Source organism: Neolamprologus brichardi, chromosome 10 (genome assembly GCF_056152115.1).
Source record: "Neolamprologus brichardi isolate AB-2024 chromosome 10, ASM5615211v1, whole genome shotgun sequence".
Taxonomy (NCBI): domain Eukaryota; kingdom Metazoa; phylum Chordata; class Actinopteri; order Cichliformes; family Cichlidae; genus Neolamprologus; species Neolamprologus brichardi.
Genome location: NC_142113.1, coordinates 843692 through 864470, shown reverse-complemented (window position 1 = coordinate 864470; position 20779 = coordinate 843692). Strand labels below are relative to the sequence as shown.

At 43.8% G+C, this 20779-nt stretch overlaps 3 protein-coding genes across 3 annotated transcripts; 1 reads left to right on the top strand and 2 right to left on the bottom strand.

Annotated features, from left to right (window-relative positions):
• Window positions 1-869: 869 nt before the first annotated feature.
• On the bottom strand, window positions 870-6089 carry ftr83 (finTRIM family, member 83). Its single transcript, XM_006806769.3, has 7 exons — window positions 5299-6089; window positions 4893-4988; window positions 4475-4708; window positions 4227-4386; window positions 4022-4084; window positions 3637-3705; window positions 870-1684 (listed from the first exon to the last, which is right to left on the bottom strand). The coding sequence occupies exons 1-7, from the start codon at window positions 5872-5874 to the stop codon at window positions 1158-1160; spliced, it is 1725 nt and encodes a 574-aa protein (XP_006806832.2). The 5' UTR covers window positions 5875-6089; the 3' UTR covers window positions 870-1157.
• Window positions 6090-10471: 4382 nt separating this feature from the next.
• ftr82 (finTRIM family, member 82) lies at window positions 10472-15539 on the top strand. Its single transcript, XM_087847000.1, has 7 exons — window positions 10472-11265; window positions 12342-12437; window positions 12530-12763; window positions 12994-13153; window positions 13231-13287; window positions 13464-13526; window positions 14364-15539. The coding sequence occupies exons 1-7, from the start codon at window positions 10675-10677 to the stop codon at window positions 14882-14884; spliced, it is 1722 nt and encodes a 573-aa protein (XP_087703126.1). The 5' UTR covers window positions 10472-10674; the 3' UTR covers window positions 14885-15539.
• Window positions 15540-16717: 1178 nt separating this feature from the next.
• Window positions 16718-19836, bottom strand: atp5mg (ATP synthase membrane subunit g). Its single transcript, XM_006806767.3, has 3 exons — window positions 19663-19836; window positions 19127-19287; window positions 16718-17325 (listed from the first exon to the last, which is right to left on the bottom strand). The coding sequence occupies exons 1-3, from the start codon at window positions 19712-19714 to the stop codon at window positions 17227-17229; spliced, it is 312 nt and encodes a 103-aa protein (XP_006806830.1). The 5' UTR covers window positions 19715-19836; the 3' UTR covers window positions 16718-17226.
• Window positions 19837-20779: the final 943 nt, after the last annotated feature.

Here is a 20779-nt window from a genome sequence, read left to right as displayed (position 1 = left end):
TTAAACCGAGAAATATTTTAATCCAAACTATGGAGATGAGCTTGAGATTTTTATTGTCGTCTTTGTCTCAAGCTCAGCTTCATATTTGCAAAAAGTAATTTTAAAAGCTTACAAATCAAGACTGCAGTATTATTGAACAATGGGAAAGCCTGCCTGCTGATTATAATCGTAAGGTTTCTGGAGGGGTTTTCATATCCTCTCCACTAGACCTTTCAAGCTTCACCTCAAGGCCCAGGCTTAAGATTCCACAAACTGAAGTCGCTTTATTTAAACATCACAGCAGAGCGACTGCTGCACGGTAAAAGGTAATTTTGGTGCTCCTGAGTTACTACACTAACTCAGAACTTTTTTTATTTTTATTTCATTTTAAACTTCGATAACAAAACCAAAATAAATAAATAAATAAATGAATGAATAATAAATGTAAAAAACTAACTCTTTTGACGAAGATTTTGACGATACATCAGGACTCAGTCATACTTCCATTCAGCTGAACGAGTCTTAAGCGTCACAGAAACCTCTCAGTTACACCTCGCCTGTTCCTGTAGACTTCCTTAATGACCTCTCAGCTGCTTTTCAAAACACTGTGCTTTAAGCACACACAAACACACCATCTCCTCCCAGTCCACACTCAAAGCTGGGTCTATTTTACATTTGCTTATTAAATAATTGCACTGTGAGTGATGTTGCTAATGGCAGGAAATGTCTGCCTTTTAAAGATCTTACAGATCTGGCTCAGAGCTGATTAGCTTGAAGAGTGAGTTAGGAAGCTCGTCATCGTAGAAGAAACGAGAGGAAAAACTCCACATCACAGCTCATGCTTGTTACCAAAAGTTTATTTGATAAAAAAGCAAAATATCACAAATGATCATCACATTGTACAAGGTTCATCATTTTGATTTATAGTGTAAATATGCATATACTATATTATTTCTGAATGAGTAAATGCTCATTGACTTTCTACAACTGATTTTACACTGAACACATGTTGATTTGCTGAATATTCGAGCATCGTTTCCCCCATCAGCACATGTTGGATAGCAAACAAAACAACGATCTAATATCAGAAAAAAAAGGGGAAACAAAAGCATATTTTCTCACAACAGCAGTGTTTTGCGTCACTCCACACCCACTGATCTTTTACATGTGTTACTTAATCACAGCTGGATAATGGTAATGGCTGACTCATACCAAACCCAGAAGCCTGGATAGACAGGTTCACTAAAGGAGGCATTAAAGCGGTGGATGAGAGACATGGTTTCCCCAACAGCGTAGAATGAGAGAGTACCCCCGGCGTGATCCAGGAAAACGCCGATGCGGGAGGAGTAGGGCGCGCTGACCTCTTGCTGGTCCTTGCTGTGGCGGGCTGAGTAGCTGGAATCAGAGCAGAAAAGGCTCCACGACTTGCGGTTGTAGCCGATGCGGCAGCTGTCACCGTAGCCCGATCTCTTGATGCCTTTGTAGGCGATGCCGATGGAAGCCCCCTCCCCACTCCAGTCTACCTCCCAGTAGTAGGTGCCTCCAGAGAGGGGCTCCTTACACAAGACCTGTGGCAGGGAGTCGAACCTGGCGGGGCTGTCGGGGTAGGACTGGGGGTCTCTCTTGAGGGCAGCTTTTCTGTTCCCTCGTGACAAGTAAAGCTGTCTGTAGGCTGTGTTTTGGTCCAGAGTGAGCGGGCAAGCATCTAAAGATGGGTGGAAGAAAAGTTCATTGTTTACTCAACAATGCTTAACTTAAATGAGTCTGGGATGAACGTAAACGAGGAAAGCAAATAGAGACAAAGCATCTGTCCTACAGCAGCTGAAGCAGCCCACGCCAAAGCAGCAGCAGAACGTCACCAACATCTCAGTTAAACTTCTACTCACTGCAGGAGAAGTTTAATTAACTTCTGCAAAACACACTTTGAAGGAAAAGCAAGAGACCCTCTGGCTGAATAGTCACCTGACTGCTGTGTACCTCCACCTCTGCAGGTCACAGCTGGTGGGACACCCGACGCCCTCGGCTAGATCTGCCCGGCCTATGATCTGGAATGCCAAAGGTATCAAACACTGTTTGTGAGTTTGACCACCAGAGATGGGCAGTAACGCATTGTAATCAGATTACTTTTTTAAAGTAACGAGTAAAGTAAGGGATTACTATTGCAAAAACGGTAATTAGATTACTGTTACTTTCCTGTAGGAACGCTGCGTTACTGCGTTACTAAAACCGTGATTTTTTTGCGAGAATGTCTCATGACAGTGACGTAAGCGAGTGCGACGTTCGTGACAACAGCTGTGTGCAGATCAACAATGGATCATATATCGAGTGCAGAGAGAGTATGAGCGTGCAGCGTTTAAAGCGTGGAAGTACTGACCTTACTTTGAGTTTGATTCCATAAAAAGTGACAAAAACATTAGTGTCCGTTGTGCGTGGGAAGAAAACTTCTTTTTACAGCGAAAAAACCCCTAAACTTCCAAACAAGCACCGAGTAGCTACGACATAATGGGAAACTCACAGAGAAACTCGCGGATTCTTCCACTGACCGCGGCACACCTGCACCAGGGTAACCCTCCGCCTACCCCACTCCTGCTTTACAGGTGAAAATAGAGCAACAGGACCGCTAGTCTTTGACTTTATTTATTTTCTGCTGTGTTTTACTTGCATCTATTTGAAAGACTGAGTGTAAACACAAAATATTTTATTTTATGTGCTGGAATGTGCAGAAAATAGGTTTAAATGTTAAATTAATTTCTTCCAGTCAGAGAATGTTGCAGATAATTAAATGTTTGCTTGATGCATAAAGTTAAAAGATTAAAACTAATAAAACAAGTTTTAAAAAGAGACTTTTCCATTTGATTACATTTTGTATGATGATTATGCAGAAAAAGTAGAATTGGGCTGAAAGATCTATCACTTTATCACCTATTCAGGTTGTAAATCGTGTTTTTAAAAAGTAACTAAGAAACTAAGTAATTAATTACTTTTGAAAATAAGTAATCAGTAATTAGTTACTGATTAATTATTTTCAAGTAACTTGACCAACACTGTTGAGCACAAACAGATTTCCAGCAAAGACCTTTTTCAGCTGTGACGTCAGTGACTCTGCAGTTTCTCTCAGCGCTCAAGTTTAGAGGCCCCAAAGATTTCTGCTGAAAGCTGGATTAACCTCCTGAGACCTCATGTGTCCTCGTATGGGAACATTACATTTAGACTTCATCTTACAAAATAAATATTTTACACTCTGTTAATAATGACCATAAAACTATATTGTGTTATGCTGCAAAACAAACCCACCGTCTCTATATCGAGGACGTACTTTTTAATATATTTATATTTTTAAAAAACCTTTCTGTTCAAAGGCGATGCTTCTTTTTAACTTATTGGCTTCGAGAAAATTTGGAGAAATGAAAAATGCATCCCAAACAAGAGCTCGGGTTGCAGAAGGTTAAAATGCAGCTTAAGTAAAAATGACATAGCTGTGCAATATTTGCAGTGAATCAGTCCCAGCCTCTGTCAACACTGCAGGACTAACAGGAGCTTCCAAGAGCAGATTTCGTGGTCAGCCACAGGGTCTGACAGAGAACCTCGTCAGCATCTAACATGCGTCATGCAGTGAACTGAGCAGAGAGAGCAGTGAACTGTGGATCAGAGACTCACATCTCAGGAAGTCCTCCCTGTACTGAGGCTCCTTGACCGGCACAGACTTGTAGATGGGAGCTTCGTCACCTGTGACAGGAAACACAGAAAATGAGACAGAGTTGTGTGTCAGCAGATTTTTAATGTGCTGCACCTGAACAGCTAAATGTGTGGAGGAGGTCATGTTCTCGTTCTGGCACACTATCAGTGATCAGGCAAACGCCTTCTACAGCAATCTAACAGGAGAATGGAAAGAAGTGAGGAAACAGGGCGAGATGATGAAACGCCTTTATGACTCAACATCTTTAGGGACTCAGTCTGACTCTGTGCTAATGTTGTTCCGCCCTCATTCATTGTTGTGTGTATGAGCAAGTTGTGAAATGATGCTCTTGAAAGACTGACTCACTTTTTATTGATTGATATTGTTTCTTTTTGGAGTCCTCCAGCTCACAGAAGGTCATTTTGTTAACTGCAAATACAGAAAAACGTTCAGTCGTCGTCTTCATATGTTTGAAATAACAGTGAGATTAAAGCAACATCACGCTGCAGTCAGGTTCCCTGCTGCATCTGTTCTGTGAACATCGAGACGTCACTGCTGTCTTCACACTCACCTGTCTTGGCGACCTTAACCAGTTCGTCATTGCTGGATTCATTCAGTTGCTGTTTCAGCTCAGAGACTGCTTTGGTCACCGGGCCGAAGGAGAAGTACGGGTTGACGCTCACCGACGGCAGCTCCTCGGCCTCTGTTTGTGCTATCAGCATGTGGTAACTCTAATAACAACATGAAAGTAAAATAACACTGATTCTGTTGTATCAGATTATATTTTATCTTCATGAGCCGCTGGCAGCTGCCAGTTACCTGGATGAAGTGGATGTGGTCCTCAGTGCGAGACAGCTGCGTGATCTCGTTGTCTCTCGCCTTCAGGTCAGCGATCTCATGAGTCAGACGCTCCAGATGGCTCTCTGCGTTGTTGAGTGCTGCCCGCTTGTTGGAGGATATCAGCTTTGCCATCTCTTGCTGCATCCTCTCAATGGAGCGCATCATGTCGCCAAACATCTTCTCACATTCCTGAAGCGCCCTCTGGGCTGAGTTCTGCACAGGAGACATTGGAGTGTGTCGTAAGGTGAACTGGAGTCACACTGGTTTTCACGATGACACACTTAGAAGAAGGAATGCTGTCAGTGCTGTCAGTGCTGTCAGTGCTGTTAGCTTCCGCTCAGCCTGTAGTGGTCAGAGTGCTCATATCGTCTGATAATGACGGTGATTGTGCACAAACCTTGAGAGCGTCCACCGCGTGTTTTAGTTCCTCCATCTGTTTCAGGCGATCGTGAATCCTCTCCTGGATCTCAGCCTGGGTGGCACCCAGCCGTTGCTATAAGACAGTTGAAACATTGATGATTATTATGACAAAAGTTTTACGCAAAAGTAACTCAAATATATTAAATCATCTAAAAAAAAGTAGCTTAAATGTTTGGCTTTTAAGTTCAGGAGTCCAGGTTCACTGGTAAGGTGACCTTTATCTTTGTTTGCATGAATGGGCGTCTATTGTTCGCGGCTCCCCACCCTTTAACTGCTGCAGTGCGCCGTGTTACAGCTTTAATACGGAATATTTGACCCTTATTGTCACACGTTTTAGCGTTATTATTGAACCAAAGGAGGACGGGTACGAGCGTGTTGCCTACCTGCTCCTCAGATCTCTCCTGCTCAGCTGACACCATGTCGTGGCCCTTGTGCTCTTTCACCGTGCACAGCACGCAGATGCACATCTGGTCGGTGCGGCAGAACAGCTCCAGACCCTTCTGATGCTGCGGGCAGATCTGCCTGTCCAGGTGGCCGATTTCATCCACCAGCTTGTGCCTCTTGAAGGTGGCTGACTCGTAGTGGGGCTTCAGGTGCTTCTCGCAGTAGTGCGCCAGACACATCAGGCAGGACTTGATGGCTTTGTGCTTCTTCCCAACGCAGATGTCACAGCCTACATCCTGGGGTCCAGCGACGTTGTAGTCGGGGGATGGAGGTGGAGGCGGAAAGGACTCCGAGTTGCGTTGGAGCGTGGAGTGCCTCGAGCCTCCGACGCGCCTCGGAGTTGGCCTCTTGCTGTAGGAAACCCTGCACTCCGGGCAGTTGAAGGAGCCGGTGTGTTCAGCATGATCCCAGTATGTCTTCAGGCAGATGGAGCAGAATACGTGGCCACATGGGATGGACACAGGGTCCCTGAGATACTCCTTACAAAGGTAGCAGGTGTCTTGGTCAAGCGACATGGAGACCGTTTGCTTCTTTTCCCTCTAACGCCGAGAAGATGACGTGAAGTCAGAGCCTCACTCGTGTCAGCACTGTGGCAAAGTGACTGCACAGGTAGTGCGGGTGCAACTTATATAGAGTAAACAGAGAGGGAGGATAAACAGGTTAAGCCGAAACCAGTAAAACAAGGGCGGAGGAAGAAAAGGACACAATGAGTAGATCCATGTGTTACAGAATGCTGAGACAATGAATGATATGTGCGATCTGAAAATATTTGATCCAAAGAGTTGTAGTTTCCATTTATCACATTTTGACACTGTAAAAAAAACAAAAGGTCCAAACTAAGATAGGAAATTTTGAGCAGCAACGATGTGTAATCAAAGGATACCAAGTAATATTTACAGGAACTAAAGCATTATTTGTTTTTTAACAGAAGTGACAGAAAAACCATAAAACAGGTTTTACACATCTCAGGGAATCCTAAGATGTGTAATAATAAAATAAATAAAATGGCATAAACTGTAAACGAGTGAGTAAAATGAACCGTTCTGCGCGCTCCGGTCAGATTCAGTCTGTTGGATTTGCTAAAGTGCTGTAAAGTTGACTTCACCTGTGACCAGTTAATTATTAACCGTGTTTACTTTGCATTGCCACTGATTTCCTCTGACAGGATGCCGCAGTTCTCATGAGCTGAGCTTCTGTTACATACAACTGTAACGTTTCCACCAATAAGAAGCTAAAGTATTTAATAATGTATCATCTTCTGCACACACACAAAATCCTTTCCTCTGTATATTTTACTTTATGGCGAACACGCCTCCCGGCCACGATGGAGTTTCAGTGTCAGATAGGAATGCAACTACACTTGATAGCCGAGATAACAGAAGGGCCAAGAAAGCCTGCTTAAAAGATTCCTTTGTGTGAGAGCCAGCGGGGTCTAAACAGGGTCGGCTGTGAACAACAGTAACTGCAGCTGACACGTATGACCAAACTGCACTGGCTGTGGTTACACTCCTCACTGGAAGTGATTCAAAACTTTGTGAACTGATATTGGAAAAAACATCACAAATATCTTTATGTAATCTCTGGTTTGTAAAAGTTACTTATTTTACTTCAAGTTCATTGGCATTCAAAGGATTTCCATCACTGTTCTCTGCAGTTAACGTAACTTATTTAAAGTCAGTGTTAGTTTAGGGTAAAGTTAAATAGATACTTTTCATAGGATTTCTTTAAGTTTCATTTCTTATTTTATGCTGAATCATTTTAGGACAGTCTGTAACACTGCTCATCTGTTTGTAATCTGATTACATGCCAGTGACATGCAACACACCCTTTTAAACTGACTGCTGACTGATAGAACTGCTAGTGATGCAATCCGGTCGTTAAGTCTGACGTCACTAGCCGTGTCTGGGCCTAAACTCCGCTGCAGGTCCATATATCAAACGATCACTGTGGCATTACTGAGAGTTGAAAAACTGTCTAAAGTCTTTCATCTGTAATAAAATGATCAGCGTTCTGCTCTACCAGGTGTAACAACTGAGTTTAACATCCATGAAAACGGAATTTATGACATTTAACGGAGTTAGAAGTTAGCAGGAAGTTAGCTCGCTAGCTTCTATCTAAATACAATATAGCATGTCCTGACTGCGGGGTTTTGGAAACAAATTCAAACGTACAGCTCTGTTATCACTTCCAACATCAATGAAGACAGAAAACTAAACAGCAGTGACGTTTGTAGGGTTACTGAAGTTTGGCTAGCTGGTATATAATGATGTGCTACGTGACCGCTAGCGACACAGCTATGTTAGCATAACATAAACAAGCTAACTTTTTTTCCACTGGATAAAAGTTAACGTGAGTGTTCTCGGTGGTCAGGAACAAATGTAATTGCATGGCAGGATGCTGTAAAAGGACCAAACTTCAGCCAGGAGAACAACTGAGATAATCCATCCACAATACGAGGTTAGTCATTCATATACTGCTGCATGGGCTGGGCTGTAGTTACATCCTAAGGTTTTAAAAACTGAGCTTAAATAAATGATTAGCGGTAATAAAAGCCGAGGGAGGTCAACAGTGATCACTGACTGTTTTAGGAGCTTTTTGAGATTAAATAGAAGAAAATACAAAACATTAAACATGTTAACAACACAAAAGCATATTAAACGCAGACTACTTTAAGCCCGGAAGTAGGATTCGTCACGTCATCACTTAACGACCGGATAAAAAGCATGTCTGTCCTGATGGCAGATTTTCACACAGATTTTCTGTTTTCTGATTTCGTTTCCATAAAACAAAAAAAATTCTTTGTTTTATTTTTTGGAGGAGAAAAACAGTCTGGAGCCACGAGACGAACGATATTTCACTTTGTCATCTGTGCATAGTTTAGTTTTTTCATACGCCTGTTATCCAGTTCCAGCAAACACAACGATCGGAGCAAAAAGGTCAAATAAGCATCTGTCAGAGTTTATTCCTTCCATGTGACTCGACCTCTCCCTACAGGGCTGTAGAAACAGAGAGCGCCGAGATCTTAGCTTCTTTTAAAGTTCTCTGACTTTGTGATTCAGTTTTTTCTGCGCTGCTCAAAAAGAGGGCTCTCGAGCATCATAGCACAAAGTTCAGCTGTGAGGATGTCAGTGTGCCCGGTCAGGGAGCATAAACCAATTTGAATCTGTTGCACGTTCTTTGGCAGGTTCACTGAAGAGGCAACAACAAGACACCAACGACTCCAGAGTTACGTTCTGCTGATGTTCTTGTCGTGGCTCGCTGCTGGCTGCAGGTTTCCCCGACCTTATAAACAGTTCAGCTGCATCACGACCTAAAATAGCGCCTAACAATGATCGTTAGTGTGCATGTGTAAGGATTTGATACCGTTCCCTTCTTTTTTTCAGGACTCACTGTCGAGCAAACCAAAAATTTATATCATAACAATAACAAAGGATGTGCACATTGTCTTTTCCTTATCATTACCACAACACATGAAAAAACACGGGAATGCAGTTCTGAGCTGTTAGACACTTTGAGCGCTGTTCTACGTTTGGGATCATCCCTATCTGAGTTATGCATCCTGTCGAGCAACATTTCTTCTGAATCTTGCAACAGTCTTTTTCACTGAAATCTTGTGTGTGCACTGATGAGCGATTCCTGCATTTTCACTTTTCTTTAAATCTTTCTTCCTTTTAAGCTCATTTCACTCGTTTCCTTTGATCAAACAGCGAGCGCTCTCCTGCGCTCACCTTGAAGAAACCACGCTCGCTGCACTTTAATAAAGGGTGACCTTTCCCCTTGAGCTTGGACTATATATGACTGTGGATGACTGCGGAGTTTCGGTCTGCTTTGTTGGAGAAAACAGCCTGATAACAAGCCTGCCACTCTTTAAAGTGGGCGTCTGCTCCAATCTTAATAAAACTGACTGGAAACACTGTTATGCTTCAGATTCCTCGGAGCACGGGATACATTTGACCAAACTTGTGCTGTTAAGCTTTCACTCTTCTAGCGAGCACGCTCAGTTAAAACTTTGATTCAAAGATTTGTTCCCTTTGGCAGTCGTGCTGTCCAGAAGCAGGTGGTTAATCTGTAAGCACAATGCTCCCTTTACTCTGGAGGAAGGAAGGAAAACTGGCTTATCAGAAACCTGACCAAATACGGAGGTGAAACTACCGAGTGTATGAAGTAATGCAAGCTATGAATTGAAGGTGGAGCAAATGTACCTTTTAGAAGCTTAAGATTACTTTGCCATGTGATTGCAGATCAGCAAACATACGTTGCACAATTTATTTGAAGCTAATTTCAAACAGTGTTCAGAGTGTTTGTATTTCTGTTTTTAACATGTGTACTTTCAGTGTAATTTCAAGCAGGAAACCTGCCTGTGAATTGGACACTAGTGTCAGTAGATTAGGCCTAATTGAAATGCTAACGAGAGGCCGGTGATGTCAGCAGACACTTCACGCTGTGGAGAGAGTCGGCTCACCTCAGGAGTTCTTCCCCTGCTTTGTGCAGGAACTATGAGGGGGCATTTTGCATCGCCACGTAACTCGAGTGAAATATGTACACAACTATGCGAGACATCTACCCCAACAACACCTGGACACGACAGGAATGCGTCTGTTTGCGTTTATGTTTGACACATGAATGTTTTCTTAGCACTGAACAACAGAAACCAGCCGCATATCTGCAGATAAACGTACGAGTGAACAGACGAGTCGGGCCAGTCACAGAACAAATATCACAACTTTTAAACGAGTTTCTCTGACGAAAGATGTGAGCAGAGACGTTTGAGGTCGTTCTCAAACCCCGTGTTTGTTTATTGGGTGGTCCCTGAAATTCCTTCAGTACCTTCGGCTGCATGTATGTTTGTCGGACTATAACCGGTTTAAGACAATGGCGATTCTGTGGGACAACAATAGGTGGAAATGCAGCTGCCAAGAAGTGTGTGCGCAGCTCAGCCGCAGATGAGCCACATGAGAAATGCGAGTGAGAGAAGAGGAAGCTGCAGGGAAATGGAAACGTTTTCTTGCACATTTATTGTCACGACTTTTTTACATTTCATTCATTCTCTCTGCGCCTTCTCTGCTTTGCTCTTTCTTCCTCTCCCTGCTCGTTCAACCTGCTTATCTGAACTGGGCAGGGCCGATGTACTCACAGGACGGGGGCGGGGCCTTGCCTGCTTTCAATCAATAACCTTTTGGAATTTAGAAATACAAGTAGGTCCTGTCTCTGAGGCTGTACCACACTCTCGAGGGCGGGCTTACAGGCACACTCGACGAAATCCCTGTCTCCTCCTGGCATTCTCCCTGACTGTTTCTCCAGGGCTGACCACCACAATGGCTGATCACACCTCTCCAGACTACTTCAGCTGCTCTCTGTGTCAGAGCCTGCTGAGGGACCCTGTGGCGATCCCCTGCGGCCACAGCTTCTGCATGGACTGCATCAGTGGCTACTGGAACGAAGCCGACTACACGGGGATTTACATTTGTCCTCAGTGTAAGATCACATTCACCCAGAGGCCTGTACTGAGGCCCAACGCCACTCTGAGCATGGTGGCAGAGAAGATCAAGAAGAGCGGTCTGAACCTCAACCTCAGCACGTCCCAGGGGAGCGTCTTTGCCGGATCAAACGACGTGCCCTGTGACTTCTGCATCGGGAAGAAATTAAAGGCTGTCAAGTCCTGCCTCAACTGCCTGGCGTCCTACTGCGAAAAGCACTTGAAGCCACACTATGAATCAGCCACGTTCAAGAGGCACAAGCTCGTGGACGAGTTAGGGAACTTGGACAGGAAGATCTGCCCGCAGCACCAGAAGTCCCTGGAGCTCTTCTGTCGCACAGATCAAATGTGTATCTGTGCCATCTGCACAGTCAGCGAGCACCGGGGCCACGACATCGTGTCTGCTGAGGCAGAGAGGGGCGAGAAGCAGGTAAGAACAACAGTGTCTGCTGATGCCGTCGCCTGAGACAGAGCTGAATGTTTTCTTTGATAGGTGAGGAGCACATCCTCTCTGGAATAACTTGAGCTAAAGCAAACAGGCTGTTTTTCTCAATTCCTTCCCCTGAACTGGTGATTGTACTTTGACCCATTTCACCGAGGCTATCAGCAACCCCGGCGAGCGTTCACAGCCGCCAAAACAAATCCAGCCCTGTGATTAGCTGGACACCGGCCGGAGGCGTGTCTTACAGGCGGTGAAAGCGGCTTTATCCCAGCTGTGGGATAAACACACAGAAAGCGCAGCCTTCTTTCTGCTGCGCTGGTTCCCACCTGTGGGAGTGCAGCGCTGCAGGAATGTCAGGGAGTGCAGGCTCTACACCTACATTCAATCTCTGTGAGCAATGTGCATTCAAATGACTCACTTTGCCTGTAACACTGTGGGTTAGACATGAATGTAGCAGCTGTGTGAGTAATCAGGAGTGTTTTTACAGCTAATGCAGGCTAAACGAGCTCTGTGCGGGGAGTCTGGTTTCTCTCATCTAAAGATTTACAACCTGAGTCCAACACGTCTCACTCCATCTCCCGCTCTGTCTCCCCTCCCCCTCTCTGTTGATCCCCCCTCCCCAGATTCCCCACATTCCTCAAGCTTATCTTGAAGAATGGGTCGGTGGGCTCGAGTAAAAGCTGAATTAGAAGCTTTCTAGTCTGCATGTCAGCGCTGCGTGCACCTTGAAACGTCTCTTTAAAAGTCAGACGCTGGTAGATTCACATTCCTGACATGGCCAGAATTCCTCCAAAGATTTTTCCCCCTCTCCCTCTGAGATAAAAGCGGGATGTATTAAGATCTTTGAGAGGGGCTTATTAAGGACGCCACAGGGCCACGCCAGATACTGCGTGATGAGAAAGAATGTTTGCAGCTTTACATTTGGTATAACTTTTATAAAAACACAACATCCAGCTGCATTAAACATGATAGGAATCTTAAAGCCAGTTTAGCTGCCAGCATGAGCACAAAGGGTTGGGACATTATTAAAACGCATATCTCTGTAATACTCCTTAATTCTGCAGAAACTTTTGGGAGTCTCCCAAGCTGAGATTAAACAAAAATGCCAGGAGAGGGTGAAGGAGCTGGAGGAGCTCAAGACTGCGGTGGATTCCCTCAAGGTAAGGCCTCAACAACCGTTTCTACACAAAGATCCGTCTTTAGTTCAGCTGATCAGGCTGTAAAGCGATGACTTCCTGCTTGCTTTGCCCAGAACTCAGCGCACAGAGCCATGGTGGAGAGCCAGAAGATGTTTGAGGATATGATACGCTCCATTGAGAGGATGAGGTCAGAGGTGAGCAAGCTGATTGGGATCAATGAGAAGGCTGCTTTCAGCCAATCCGAGGCTTTGATCGAGCGTCTGGAACAAGAGATCGATGAGCTGAAGAAAAAAGAGTCTGGCCTCAAGCAGCTGTACAGCACTGAGGACCACATCCACTTCCTGCAGGTAACACGCAGCAGAAGCTGTCAACAGCTGACAGTGAGGTTAGCTGTCGTATCAGGTAATAGGATACTTATTAATGAGTGATTAACGATGACACCGTGGAGAAATATTGAGCCCTTTTTAAAGATCAATACATTTCCATAATATAACACTCACAGTACTGAGAACCCAGGCGTGTCACCGTCCATGTGACACTAGCTCACATTTCTCATTGGCTGTCATGTTTGCACTAGAACTTCAACTACCTCTGCACCCCCACGGATGACGGCTTCATACCCAGAGTGAGCGTGAACCCCGACTTCTCCTTCGCGGCTGTCAGGAAAGCCGTGGCCGAGATTAAGGAGCGCCTCGAGGAGTTCGGCAGAGAGGAGCTGCTCAGGATTTCCAAGTCAGGTGTGAGCAGCACAAACGTGATGTTGAACACAGAGTAAAACTTCAGGGTTTCTAATCATGTGTGTTCTGCTTTACAGTGAATGAGGTCCCGGTTTACACTACAGAGAGTCGAACGTTGGACAGAAGGAGCAGAGGTGAGGCTCCTCTAGCAATTTATAACCGCAAGAGGTTAATTATTATCCATGTGGTCGAGGATAAAAGGCTGTCAGAATATGTTCCCGAGTTAAAAACCACAGCAGCCAAAGAATTACAGGCATTTGTGTGGGCGCGTGAAGTTCACCTTGACCTAACAAAGATGTTTCATGTGCAGGCAAAGAAATGACCGTGGACAACACTCCCCCAGAGCCAAAGACCAGAGCGGATTTTCTGAAATGTAAGTTGTTCTGAACATAACGTACTCAAGTGTTCATTTTTCTACTTTTTCAGTTTGACAGGTTGTATTTTCCTGCAGCGTGCTGCTTTACTCCTGCTCCACGACGCCTCAGGAAAATGTGTTTCACTCACTGACTTTTTTATGGCACAGAAGTCTCATTTCTCTCGTTTAGTTATAGCAGGGGTGTCAAACTCAAATACACAGTGGGCCAAAATTCAAAACTGGAACAAAGTCGCGGGCTAACGTTAATATTTATTGAAAAAAAAATCTTCCTCCAGATATAAGAATGAATCTTTTCTTATGGACTCAAACACGTTTTGCTGAAAAACTGAATATGGAACAAGCAAAGCTTAATACTAAACAATATATATATTATATATATATTAGCTGTATAATACCAGTAGGCTAGCTCTAATAATTTGGTGGCTTCGCGGGCCAAATGTAATTAGGCTGCGGGCCAAATTTGGCCCGCGGGCCAGAGTTTGACACCTATGAGTTATAAGGCAGCACTGTTGTTCTGAGCTAAACAGCCTCAAAGCAACAAAGAACATGTGACTAAAACGCAGCAGGACAGCGCTGTGTATCAACGTGCAGGTTATGAAACAATAAATCTGTAACTGACAAACACTTTTACTGCATTTTTACTGGATTTAAGTCTGTTTCAGGAATTCTACGACTGGTATTTTTTAAATTCATGTACAGCATAGATATCCTCACATCCTTATAGGATCACTGCTCTGTTCTGCAGTAAAACAGCTACATTAGGCTCAACTTTTAAAAACTCGACATTGAATCCAGTTCAAAACCGTGTAAACAACGTTGTCTTTCCTTCTTCAGACTTCTGCCAACTGAAATTAGACCATAACACAGCCTACAAGGAGCTTTGCATCTCTGAGAACAGCAGGAAAGTTATCCGCACCAGGGAGCTGCAGTCCTACGGAGACAACTCAGAGAGGTTCGATAGCTTTGCCCAGGTGCTGTGCCGAGAAGCTCTATCCGGAGGCCGCTACTACTGGGAGATCGAGTGGAGCGGGGAGTTCTCCATCGGAGTGGCTTATAAGAGCATCAGTCGAAAGGGCAAAGGTTCGCTCTGTCTGCTGGGCTACAACGACAAATCCTGGAGTCTGCTTTGTTCTGACTCCGGTTACTCAGCGTGGCACAACCGCGTGGACAAGCCCGCCCATGGCCCTCACTCCCCGCGGATAGGCGTGTACCTGGATCACACTGCAGGGGTGTTGGCGTTTTACAGCATAGGCAACACCATGACCCTCCTGCACAGGTTTGAGACTAAATTTGTCGAGCCCCTCTATCCGGGCTTTGGAGTCGGAACGTCAGTCAGGATCTGCAACGTCAAGTGAACGCTGACATTTGAGCTGCTTTAAAAAGATTTCTGCGAATATACACCAGTGCTTTTGGAATATCTATTTTTGCAACCATTATAAAACTCACAGCTTATTTTTTAAGGATTATGATGCTTCTTCCACATGTCTTTACACTTTTTTTGAACACCACATGTATTAAGCTTTGAATGTAGCTGTCAAATCATATTCTCATGGCAGTTTAACAAATATATATATGTATTATTGAAATACACAACTCCTGCATTGTCACACAAGAAAAGAAGTGTTATCCTGTTTGGCGTCTGATGGTATCTGCTGGATAATATGATACTTTTAAACATTTTAGCTGATTACAGATTTACCCAAAGTTAATGTCAGTTTTGTGATGTCATTACATTGTTCACTATTGTTATTGAATCATTCTTTTTAAAACTGCACTCCTACGACAGGTGTGACTATGAAGGTGCATTGTTATAATTTCACTACTGTTCCAAGAATGCTGTCATTTCATCTGGTCGTGTTGTGATATTATCTAAAGGTCGTCACGAGTTTTTCTAACTAACCCTTATTTAATTTTGTGTATGTTTACTTAGATAATGGACAGCCAGAGTATAATTGCTATCAAAGAGAATTGTTTTGTAACAACATCGATTTAAATAAAGAACTCATAAATGAACAGAGCTTTGTCTCGTGAGCTGTGTGCAGAACTGGACCGAATGAGACAGGATCACCAAATGTAAATACATTACTGGATTAGAAATGGTGTCTTATGTTGAATACTAGCAGTATGTTCCACATCATCCTTTGAAATCTCAAACTACACAGAGGGAGCTGTGCAGACACACAGCGCCCTCTGGTGGTTGAATGTAAGAACTAAACCGTGAGAGAGAAAAAAGGCCTCGATACCATCCACCATACCATCAGAAAATACAACACAGCCCAGTTTAAACGCAGTCCTTTAAAGTGCAGCAGCACAGCTCGTCTCCCATGTGGAACATGATCCAGTCCACTTGGATACTGAACCGTGAGCTGCCCCTGATGCATCCATCAGCAGTGTTGGGAAGGTTACTTTTAAAATGTATTCCACTACAGATTACAGATTACATGCCCCAAAATGTATTCTGTAACGTATTCCGTTACGTTACTCAATGAGAGTAACGTATTCTGAATACTTTGGATTACTTAATATATTATCATGCTGTTTACAACTACATGAATGTACTATTGCTGTGATTTATTACTGTTACTGAAGGTCCGCGGCTCCGAACCGTAGTAAAGGGACCTCTGGCTAATACGGTGGGTTCTGTGTCGGCTCGTAGCTGAAAACTAGCTTTACTTTGTTGTCTGGGTCAACTTTGCTAGCAGAGACAGAGAGAGGTGTTGAAAGGCTGCTCCAACAGAACTTATTGTTTCAGAGGAAAACACGAACACGGTGTACAGTCGAGTCTTAATAGCTTACTTACAACTGGGCTCGTCAGGCTCTCTTCTTGGCTGCAGTGGTTATTATTATATTTACATGCTTCCAGCTCCCGTTTTTGCTGGATGACAGCTCCTACTTTTCCTTTTTCTCCCTCCCTCGCTCACAGACACATAACGTGTATGGCAGTCCATTCTCCCTGCAGCACGGACTACACTGCCCATGATGCTACATTCTTTAGCGCTATACCTGTAGCATTCTGCCTGTTAGCTTAGCACAACAACAACAAGGCGCTCTCTCACCCAGGAAACACGCAGAGAGAGAGCGTCACCCTGTAACCATGGCAACCGTAACGCTGCCTGGAACAACAGAACGTAGCTGTCAAACAAAACCCAAACAGTCCTGACCCGCCACAATATGAAACAGGGAAGTACCGCCGTGTAATCCATTTATTTCAACAAAGTAACTGTATTCTAAATACCACCTTTTTAAACGGTAACTGTAACGGAATACAGTTACTCATATTTTGTATTTTAAATACGTAACGGCGGTACATGTATTCCGTTACTCCCCAACACTGGTCATCAGAGAGTGTCTGCGTGAATGTTTGGCAGTGGAAAGCTCATCGATTGTTCACATTTAGCAGATCAGTACTTTTTTGCAGCACTTAACTACAGCAGCATAGTTATAGTACAACACATGATTTCATGTTGGTAGTTTTTGCACAATCCTACTGACAGCAACAGGAACGATGACGTTCAACTCAGCTTTGAGCAGAGGAATAACATTTTGTAGTAAACCTGCAGATTCATTCAATATTAAGGTTCAATTGATGAGTCAAAAACAGATTTTTTAACACAACAGCTTTACTGGTTCCCATATTTCATAGAGTAGGTTGAGCATACAATGCTCAAAAGAAAAAAAATGCTTTAAAGTCCAAAATTTAGACATTGTAGCCCACGAGGCCTCCTTTGCCGATGCACTCTCCAATGTAGAACCACATCAGCACCTCGGTGGCCACCAGCCCGTTCCTCAAAGCATCCTGTGAGGAAGCAAGGACACAGGTTGGATTTGCATTAGAAGCAACATCAAAAGTACAGGATTAGAATTCACACACAACCTGAAATTCAAAACATTTTATTTGCTGCTCTGGATAATTACAGGTTTCACAATCAGAATCAGAATATTTTATTGATCCCTAGGGGAAATTATTTTTGTTACAGTGCTCCATTATAAACAAACATTAACAAGACAGACAATACACTAACTAAGAATAGCACTATCTAGATATCTATATACATATAAAAGTCACTTATTAATAAATAGCTGAAAAAGAAACATGTGTAGCTGTAGCAGTACAGGGAGCCACAGGCAGGAATGATTTCCTGTGTCGTTCAGTGGTGCTTTTCTCAGTCTCTCACTGAACGAGCTCCTCTGACTGACCAGCATGTCATGGAGTGGGTGGGAGGTGTTATCCAACATTATCTTGGACAACATCCGCCTCTCAGACACCACCTTGAGGGAGTCCAGCTCCGTCCCCACAACATTACTGGCCTTACGGATCAGTTTATCGAGTCTGTTGGCATCTGCGACCCTCAGCCTGCTCCCCCAGCATGCAACAGCATAGAGGATCGCACTGGCCACAACCGACTCGTAGAAAATCCTGAGCATTTTCTGGCAGATGTTGAAGGACCTCAGTCGCCTCAAAAAAAGATTAATTCATAATTTGATCCATTTCTGTCAGTAATTACTAATATGATGAAGGAACTCACTAATGAAATACTGAATTAACATTTCCTGTACGACACACAGTGATCAATAATATAGCATCACATCCCAGGTGCTTTTTCTTATCATTTTAAAAACAGATGAAGGCGTTTCTAAACACACCACTTCTCTTTAGAAAACATGAATTATTACTATTTGCACACAATAGCAGACTTATTACCATCCTCCTCCTGAAAAAGGGAACTTTTCATTTAGCCACAGCACAAACTACTGCTGTGCAATGAATGAACTCTGTGACGCTCAGCTTTAAACACATGCTAAGTTCTCACAGCATTACAGAGCAACTGTAAGCATGTTGGTGGGAGTTTTATGCTGTGGGGATGGAAATCTTATCATTGTGGAGGGAATCATGAAGAACGACGGATATGTTACGATTTTGAAAGAAAAGTAGTCGGCAGCAAAACTTTACGTCTCTGCTGCTTCCTCCAACAGGACTACGATTCAAAACACACGTTGCTCCTGGTGAAGGATTTTCCCCTGAAGACCAAAGTGAACATTACTGACTGGACTAACGTGAATGCTACTGAAAACCTGGGGCTGAACTGAAATCCGTTACATCTGGAGAAGCTTGAGAGATTTGCCAAAGAAGAATTGGCTGGATTTGCTCAGGAGACGTGTGAGAGATGAAACACAACAAACGACTAAAGGCTGTGTTAAAAACTTTCAAGTTTGTCCTCATCCATGTACACACGCACACCAGTGCATTACTGTGTGTACAACCACAGCTTTTATAATAATCCTGAATATTTTCTTAAGACAACAACAATTTGCCCACAGTCTCAAAGAGGTTTTCTTTACTATCAGAAGCTAGAAATGTGTCCTTATTTTATAATGTCCTACAGCTACTGCTTTGTTAATGAACCCAGGAGATGACAGACCTGAGACGATGTAAAGTCAGCACAAGAGGCTTTGGTTGTTATTAATAATGTGACATCTGCCTGTGGTTAAGATGCACGACCACGGCCGCAGGTTTAATTAAAAAAAGCCGTGGACGTGTTTTTGTTGTTGTTTTTACATAAACAACAATGACCTGTGTCTTAGATTAACACGCGTACCTTCACTGTGGTTTGACCGAGACGTCCCGTCTGGAACCCCTTGATGATGTTTGTGGCCCCCTCGATGGCTTTAGGGATTTCAGCGGGGGAAGGTGGGACAAGTTCAACACGCGCATAGTACCAAAAGTTTGCCAGGCGAGGTTTGGAGTAGGTGACAGCGGCTGAAAGAAAGAGAGAAAGTTAAATGCTGCTATCGAGTCGCCATCCTAGCTGCAGAGCTTCTGAGATGTTAGCAGGTAGCGTTAGCATCAGCTACGCGGATTGTGTTTGCTGAGAGCAAACCAAATAAACCGATGTACCTGCTTATCCACAACACATGTCAAAACAACAAAAACACAGCAAAACAACAAAAACACAGCATATCAACGTCAAAGGCCTTCTACGTCTGAAAGCGTCAGTTACACCTGCTTCATTCAACTGACGCCCGGGTCACAGTGTCGCTGACAGCGTCGGCCTACGGAAGTCTTCTCACCGAGAAGAAAGCTGCCTACCTCAGCCTCCACTAATGGACGCGTCCAAATAACAGACTAGCTTACCGTTAACCAGGGTGGGTACTTTAGCAACCAACTTCTGCACTGCCTGTGCCATTTTGAGGCGTTTGTGACGTTAACTATTCCCCGTCTCTGCTAGCCGACTGAATGTCACCTCCAATAGAAGGACCCTCGACTGCAGTTGACCACACAACTGCCTGAAGAGAAACCGTCAGGAGTCTTCTTCTTTATATTGTTTATTGGCGGTTGGCAAACAGCAAAATGGTGCATTACCGCCACCAACTGGTGAGGAGTGTGGACTGAAATAAATAAAAAAATCAAATCCTCCCGAACAAATGAGTCTGACTTAAAAACCAAAATATGACCTTATAACTTTCACTTCTCGAGTTCTTACAAAATAAATCCACCAGTTTGACTTTCAAGCTTTTTGATCAGCTGTCTTCTTTCAGCATCATATTTCTGACAATGCATTAAAACATGTTCTATTGTTTCCTGTTCTCTACTGCAGTCACACTCCCTGTACGGTGTTTCTCTATTAAAAGAAACGTGTTATTCAGACCAATGTGTCCAAATCTAAGATGAGAAATAACCTTCGCCTCTCTCCTGTTCCTTCCTGTGCTTCTCATTTCTCCTGTTTTCCTTTGGATTTTGTAAAACCTTTGCCAGTATACACTGGTTTATCAGTGTATACTGGCAAACCATCACTGGTCCTTTTCCTTACTTTGATATTAAATTCAGGAACAGTAAATGCTATCCCGCTTTGCTTTTCTGTATTCTTTGATTGTAGATTTTGACACGACTGATTAATATATGGCTGGCTATGGTCTTCCTTCTTCTTGCCAGCTTTTATTCGCGGTTGGCAAATAATGAAATGTTGCATTATCTCCACCAGCTGGCATGGAGCATGCCCCTGTCCAGGTCTGCCAGGAGATCCTCCAGGACATCCAACCATCGTCTTTTTAGGAGCTCTGGCATTGTCAGCCATGCATACAAACAGGTGGGGCCATATAAAGTACTGAGTAGGCCTACTGCTGACAATGTACATCTCACAACCATGAACTGCTGCAGGACTGCAGGAGAGGCAGACAGCAGACAGACAGAATGCATTAACCCACCTACTAACACACACACATGCAATGAGAGCAGCTAACACTCATAAACA

Bases quoted from the DNA above. Each gene is read 5' to 3' on its own strand.
- ftr83 (XM_006806769.3), bottom strand. From the start codon at position 5,874: ATGTCGCTTGACCAAGACACCTGCTACCTTTGTAAGGAGTATCTCAGG. The intron at 4,989-5,298 runs GTAGGCAACACG...ACTGTCTTATAG, and splicing joins AGGAGAGATCTGAGGAGCAG to CAACGGCTGGGTGCCACCCA. The intron at 1,685-3,636 runs GTGAGTCTCTGA...ACCCATCTTTAG, and splicing joins CAGGGAGGACTTCCTGAGAT to ATGCTTGCCCGCTCACTCTG.
- ftr82 (XM_087847000.1), top strand. From the start codon at position 10,675: ATGGCTGATCACACCTCTCCAGACTACTTCAGCTGCTCTCTGTGTCAG. The intron at 12,438-12,529 runs GTAAGGCCTCAA...TGCTTTGCCCAG, and splicing joins CTGCGGTGGATTCCCTCAAG to AACTCAGCGCACAGAGCCAT. The intron at 13,288-13,463 runs GTGAGGCTCCTC...TTTCATGTGCAG, and splicing joins GTTGGACAGAAGGAGCAGAG to GCAAAGAAATGACCGTGGAC.
- atp5mg (XM_006806767.3), bottom strand. From the start codon at position 19,714: ATGGCACAGGCAGTGCAGAAGTTGGTTGCTAAAGTACCCACCCTGGTT. The intron at 19,288-19,662 runs GTAAGCTAGTCT...TCTTTCTTTCAG, and splicing joins AGTACCCACCCTGGTTAACG to CCGCTGTCACCTACTCCAAA. The intron at 17,326-19,126 runs GTACGCGTGTTA...GCTTCCTCACAG, and splicing joins TCGGTCAAACCACAGTGAAG to GATGCTTTGAGGAACGGGCT.